Source organism: Acanthisitta chloris, unplaced genomic scaffold (genome assembly GCF_000695815.1).
Source record: "Acanthisitta chloris isolate BGI_N310 unplaced genomic scaffold, ASM69581v1 scaffold21922, whole genome shotgun sequence".
NCBI lineage: Eukaryota > Metazoa > Chordata > Aves > Passeriformes > Acanthisittidae > Acanthisitta > Acanthisitta chloris.
The window spans coordinates 489-7,073 of record NW_008659078.1 but is presented as its reverse complement, the minus strand read 5'-3'; the positions used below and the strand labels follow the sequence as shown (position 1 = coordinate 7,073).

Sequence of the window (6,585 nt, the reverse complement as noted above, 5' to 3'; positions counted from 1 at the left end):
CCCTGGGGTCGCTCCGCCGCGCTGGGGAGGGCCGGAACGGGGGTCTCCGGGAGCGCGGGGATTGGGGCGCACTGACGCGCGGTGTCCCCGCAGAACAAGCGGCAGTACGGCCCGGACGAGTACCCCCGCCGGCTGCGGATCTTCCTGGGCAACAAGCGGCGCATCGAGGAGCACAACGCCGGCAACCACAGCTACCAGAGTACGAGCCTCTGTCCCACCCCGGCCCTCTCAGCGCTGGCTCTGAGCGTGGAACCTCGCTGAGCAAAGGGTCCCTTTCTCCCCCTTCTAGTGGGCCTGAACCAGTTCTCGGATATGACCTTCGCAGAGTTTAAAAAGCTGTACCTGTGGGGGGAGCCACAGGTAAATGCTGGGAGCACAGGTGGGCAGAGGAGTAGGTGATGCAGCAGGAACCTGAATGTGAGGGACTCTGCACTGACCTGCCCCTGCTTGTGGGCCAGCACCCATCCCTGCGCTGTACCCACTCGTGGGTGAGCACTCATCCCTATACTGTACCCACTCGTGGGCAGGCACCCATCCCTGTGCTGCCCAAAACCTGCCTTGTTAAGGGCATATCCTGTGTCGGATAAGAGTGAGGTGACCTCCACCCCCATTCTCGTGGCTTTCTGCTGCCTCGGCCGAGCTATCACTTCTGCTTTCAGCTCCTCGAGTAGCTGAGGCACTGCACCCTCAGGGCTGGGCGGGCAGTGCCCTCTGGTGCTGGGCCAGGGCTCCCGGCTGCAGTGGCCAGTGTGTTGGGCAGCTTACCAGTCCCTCCGCGCCGGGGAGGGTGGCTGTCCAGGGACAGTGTCCCCCAGCCTGGTGGGGGACAGCCCTCCTGCCTCGCTTGCAGAACTGCTCAGCCACCAAGGGGAACTTCCTGCGCAGCTCCGGGCGGCATCCCGACTCCATCGACTGGAGGAGGAAGGGAAACTTTGTGACACCCGTGAAGAACCAGGTGAGGAGTGTGTGGCATGGGTGACAGGGTGGGAGAGGGCTGATGGTTGTGGGCAGGGCAGTGCTGGGAGGAGCAGTGCTGCAGGGGAGTTCTCCTGGAACCCTTCTGTGGCTGGGGCAAGGGAGGCCATGGGTCCCTGGGCAGGGGCTGAGCAGAAGGCCAAGCCCAGATGCCAGGGGCAGTGGAAGTGCTGTGCTCCTGCCATGCCCTCCTGCCCCAGCCCTAGAGGCTGGTCACCCTGCGGCACATTCTGGAGCAGTTCCTCTTTCATTTCAAACACAGGGGCCCTGTGGGAGCTGCTGGACCTTTTCCACCACAGGCTGTTTGGAGTCTGCTATTGCCATTGCCACGGGAAAACTGCTCTCTCTGGTAAGAGCTTTTCCTTTCCTGTGCACTGACCAAGCGCTGTCCCCAGTATCCCCCAAGGCTGTGGCTATGTCACCCGCCCCAGCCCACAGACCCCTTACAGCTCTGCACAAGCCCAACAGCACTGCTGGGGAGGTGCTAGACAGTGTGGCCAGGAGTTGCGTGTGCCCGAGGATGTGCCTGTCACTGTCCCCTCTTGGGGTCTGAGTGGCCCTCTGCCCTGGGCTTGGGCAGAGCCCTTTTTTGAGCAGGGCGAAGCCAGAGGGGCTGGAGACTTCTGGGAGCAGGCTTGGGGCAAGGAGCTGTGCCTGGCCCTGCCAGCTGGCTTGGGCTCCTCACTGCAAGCAGCATGTTGGGACAGTGTTGATTTTTCAACACCCAGAGGATTTACAGTCCTGACAAACTAGAAAGACAGTAGCCACTTAGACGACTTACTGGAATAGGTGGGGGTTGAGTGTGTTATAAATAAACCTGACCTTTGAAAGGAGTCTCAACCACTGCTCCTGCAGGGGGAACAGATTCCCTGCAGGTGTGAGAAGAAATGCCTCTGGCAGTCAGAGGCGTCTGTGCCGCCAGCACCAGGTCTTCCTTGTGCCCTCCTTGGGACATGGAGCCATTTCCAGATGATCCACAGTGGGTGAACAGCCAGGTGCTCTGGTTGCCTACACACACACTCACACAGCTGCAGGGATAAAGCAGAGCTCTGGTTGCCTGCACACTCACACAGCTGCAGATAAACCAGTGCTGTGGTTGCCTGCACAGACAGCCTCACAGATAAACCAGCACTCCTCAGTTCCTGCTGTGCAGTTGTGTTTTGTGTCATTTACTCTGTCAGGTGGTCACTGACTCAAACCCTTCTCTGTAGGCAGAGCAGCAGTTGGTCGACTGTGCCCAGGCCTTTAACAACCATGGCTGCAGTGGGTAAGTCAGACAAGGTCATCAAAAACAGAGACTAGAGTGTCTTATTGTGATTTATCCAGTGTTGGGGCCCTTCCAGGTCTTAGAATGGTTTTTGTCTTCCCTTGGTTGCGACATGTCACGGGAAACAGTTTTGGGTTTGGTTGCTTATTTTGATTTGGCCCTCCCTAGAGTTTCTGGTGTTTCACTAAACCTCCAGCATTTCCCACCCTCTGTTGTTCCTTAGTTGTTAGTTTCTGAGCCTTGTTTTTCATGTTTCCCGGCCTGGCAGCTGCGGGCTGTGCTGTGCTGGGCTCTGGGAGAGCAAGAGAGGTTTGGCTATTGCTCTGTCTCTGGATCATGTGCATCTCATGTTGCTGTGAGGAACCCACAGAAACCTCTTCCCCTTTGGGAATTTCCTCCTGGTGCTGCTGCAGAAGGCAGAGAAAAAGGCTTTCTAACAACTGTGAGATAAACAGTCCTGGGGGGACACTCAGAGCTGAGCAAAACCACTCTCGGTGCTTTTTATTCAGCTTGTGACTCCTTCTTAGTCCTTTCCTCATTAGCACGTCCTGCTCACACTCTCTTTCCTTCTGAGCTGTGCTCCCCAAAGGTGGCTGGGAAGGGAACAGCTTCTTGCTGGAGATGTGTGTCCCTCACTCTCCCACAGCCAGGCTGGGCAGAGGGCACCAAAAAACACCTTTCAGTATGCAAGGCTGGTGCTATGTGGGCCAGGTGGCTTCACACCATCAGGGCTCCTGGTGTCCTTGCCCAGGGGTTCAGCACCTGGAGAATAAATGAGGTCTGACCATTCCAGACAGTGTCTGGAATCCCAGGCAGGGAGATGCTGGAGGAACAGTCTGTTTTTGTGCCTTTGGAGGCTCTGGGATAGAGACTGTCCTTCCCGATCTTGGTGGGAATGTTCTGCAGGACTGTGGGGGAATTTTGATGGCTTTGCTCTGCAGAAGCTGCAGGGTTACCATCCTAATTAATCATTACCATCCTAACTGCCCTGTGCTCTGTGCTGTCTCGCAGGGGCCTGCCAAGCCAAGCCTTTGAGTACATCCTGTACAACAAAGGGCTGATGGGGGAGGACAGCTACCCATACCGGGCCAAGGTATCCCCAGCACAGCCCGGACCCCTGGGGCACAGCAGGGCCTGGCACAGGCTCCCACGGCTCCTCTCTGTTTCCACAGAATGGCACCTGCAGGTTCCAGCCGGAGAAGGCCATTGCCTTTGTCAAGGATGTTATCAATATCACGCAGGTGAGGCCTCCAGCACTGTGTTTCCACACTTCCAGGGCTGTGCCAGGGAGGTGCTGTGATGCTCCAAGGTGTGCCAAGCTCTGCAGTGAGCTGCAGCCTCTGTGCTCTTGGGAAAGGAGTGAACTGGTGTGTGCACTCCAGCTCTCTTGCACACCGTTTTGGAGGCGGCACCAAAAGATAGTGCCAATATACAGGCCCTGGGTCCCTGCCTGTTTCCCAGAGCATGTGCACCTCCAGGCTGTGGGAAGGTCCTGGTTCTTGTCTTGGTTCCTTGTGTGCAAGCAGTAAACCAGGGTTATCCATCCCTCTCTGCGCTGGCTGCTGGGCCTGGAGCCAGGCTGGTCCCAGGAGATGATGGGTGGCCCTGGATCCTCTCTTGCAGTACGACGAGGATGGCATGGTGGAAGCTGTGGGGAAGCACAACCCAGTGAGCTTTGCCTTTGAGGTGACAAGTAACTTCATGCACTACAGGAAAGGAGTGTATTCCAAGTGAGTGTTTGAACTTGGCAGAGGAGGGAGAGGGGATAAACAGATACAGAATAAATCGAAATAGAGGTAAATAGAAAAACTTAAGTAAACAGTGCCTTGATGTGTTGATTTCCCAGGAGGGTGGCAGTGCAGCACAGGGAGCAGGGCACCGGCTGCTTGCTAGGAACCACCTGGACAGGGAGGAAGAGCAGCAGAGACCAGACCAGTTTGAGACATGAAGTGACCCAGCAGGTCTTGATTGTGGTGTCAGCTCCATGGCCAGGGCAAAAACCCACTTGAAAGGCTGACGGTTGTGTTTTGGAAAGTCTGGATGCTCACTGTGGCAGGACAGATACTGTTGGGTAGGAAATGGGGAAAGGTCATGTTTGAAGAAATAGAAGATGAACGCTCAGTCACACAGGGAAAACAAAAGGGAGAGTCTGAGCCTGAGGGATCACCCCAGGGAGCTCTCAGGAAGGAGGAGGCAGCAATTCCAGTGGCTTTGCTGGTGCAATAAACAGTGATATCAAAGGTAACTGCCAGCCCCCAGCAGGTGTGGGGTGTGAGAGCTGGAGGATGGTCAGAGGAACACACCAAGTGCAGTTATCCCATGGATTTACAGTCTAAGGTGGATTCAAAGGGTGTGGAATAATTGATGCTCCAGTGCTTTCAGCCCAGAGCAGCTGTTAACAGATCCAAGACAAGTAAATCTGGTGGGGATTATTGATCTCTTCCTGAGCTACAGTTTGAAAATGTTCTGAAATAAATGCTCTAGAGGTGGGAGCTGTCTTGTTCTATACCACAGGCATCAGCTTCCAGCAAGTGCAGGTTAAAAGCTGGAAATTTAGAGGAAATACGTATTTAGACCGAGGAGCACACCGCAAAACACAGAACAGGGCCTTGAACTCAGGGCAGCACAAACCACTACTGGGAGGCACTAAGAGCTGCTGGTTTCCATTTGAACAATTCCTTTCCTTGTCCTGGTGTGACAGTATTTGATGTTGATTGTGAGCAAAGAGCTCACAATCCAGGCCAGGATCAAAGGTCTGTGGATTCCCTGACTCCAGATATGGGAGGTAATGTCAGAGTGGGCAGGCAGAGCAGTGTCTCCTTTCCTTGACGTCCCTCCTACTCTCCATGTCTGGAAGTTCAGAGCATCCCCTGGTTCTGTTGGCAGAGTGCAATCCTGGCTGATCCCTGATTTCAGGCTGGATTTCACATAACATGTGACTTGTTTCCCTGCAGCCCCCGCTGTGAGCACACACCTGACAAGGTGAACCATGCTGTCCTTGCTGTGGGCTATGGGGAGGAGGATGGCATTCCCTACTGGATCGTGAAGAACTCCTGGGGCCGGCTCTGGGGAATGGAGGGGTAAGGGGTCCCGGTGCCACCAGGCCCACCACAGCCCTCTCTGTACCTGGTGAAAGGACACCACGTGCTGGGATCCCTCAGCCCCAGGTTGCCCTTATGCTCTCCAGCTGGAATGTGGTAGCTGGGAATACACAGGGGAATCATCCCAGCCCAGGCAGTGACAGGCCTCACAAAGCCATTCCTGGGGCGACTGGTCAAAGCAGACCCTTGGAATAGTGATGGTCACCAGGGGCTCGGCCAGTGTGTGCAGAGCCACTGTGACTCTGGTTCACCTGGTTCCTCTGCTGTGGCCACACAGCCAGGGAAGGACAGGTTGGGCCAGGAGTAAGTTCTTGCTCCAGCTCCACTGGTATTTCCAGCTGCAGGTGAAATTCTGGACAGTCAGATGCTAACTCTGCTAGTTGGTGGTGTAAGGGGACAGGGAATGGTACTGCCAGGTGAGCTGCGGGCAGTACCTGCTCTGTCACGGGTATCTGCTCCTTGGGCTGGCATGAGGAGGGATCTGGCACGTAGAGCAGTTGCCATCACAGAATCACTGAATCCCAGACTGGTTTGGATTGGAAGGACCTTAAAGCTCATCCAGTGCCACCCCTGCCATGGGCAGGGACACCTTCCCCTAGCCCAGGTTGCTCCAAGCCCCATCCAACCTGGCCTGGAACACAGCCACAGCTGCTCTGGGCAACCTGTGCCAGTGCCTCAGCACCCTCGCGTGCTGTGCTGGCTCTGCCAGAGGAGGGAACACACGTTCACACCCATTTCTCTCTCTTTTCAGGTACTTCCTTATCGAAAGAGGCAAGAACATGTGTGGCCTCGCTGCCTGTGCCTCTTACCCAGTTCCTCAGGTGTGAGAAGGGTGCGCAGGCAGGGCACAGGGGGAACAGGGCAGGACTGGCAGCTGGTGTTTCTGAGTGCCGAAATGACGAAAGGGAGAACAAGGTGCAGCACACCTGTCTGCCAAACAGTGTTACCTGCGGGCAGGTTCCTCGGCTTGCACACACCTTCTGCTGCAGGAACACCTCTGCCTCCTCTCAGCCAAAAACAAGCGTCCTCCTGCGATGATTGCCAGATCTCCTCCTCCTGGCTCAGGTGTGATCAGGTGTGCCTAGGTGTGCCTTGCTCTACCTGGGACGCCTGGAGGGTTGGCAGGGGGACTGCTTGGATGCTGGCAAACCACACAGACACCTGATTTAGGATACACAAAGCTTCCCCGGTTCTTCAAGTGGCTTTTTCACAATCACCAGGTGTAAATTACAGAGATTTTTG

General features: G+C 55.7%; 1 protein-coding gene across 1 annotated transcript; it reads left to right on the top strand.

Moving 5' to 3' along the window:
* Window positions 1-93: 93 nt before the first annotated feature.
* On the top strand, window positions 94-6,164 carry CTSH (cathepsin H; the record flags this gene model as incomplete). The annotated part of the gene is made up of 10 exons (XM_009069276.1): window positions 94-199; window positions 290-360; window positions 851-955; window positions 1,238-1,324; window positions 2,187-2,242; window positions 3,254-3,335; window positions 3,415-3,483; window positions 3,866-3,972; window positions 5,197-5,322; window positions 6,095-6,164. Coding segments are annotated over 10 exons (879 nt in total), but the record flags the coding sequence as incomplete, so codon positions are not given.
* Window positions 6,165-6,585: the final 421 nt, after the last annotated feature.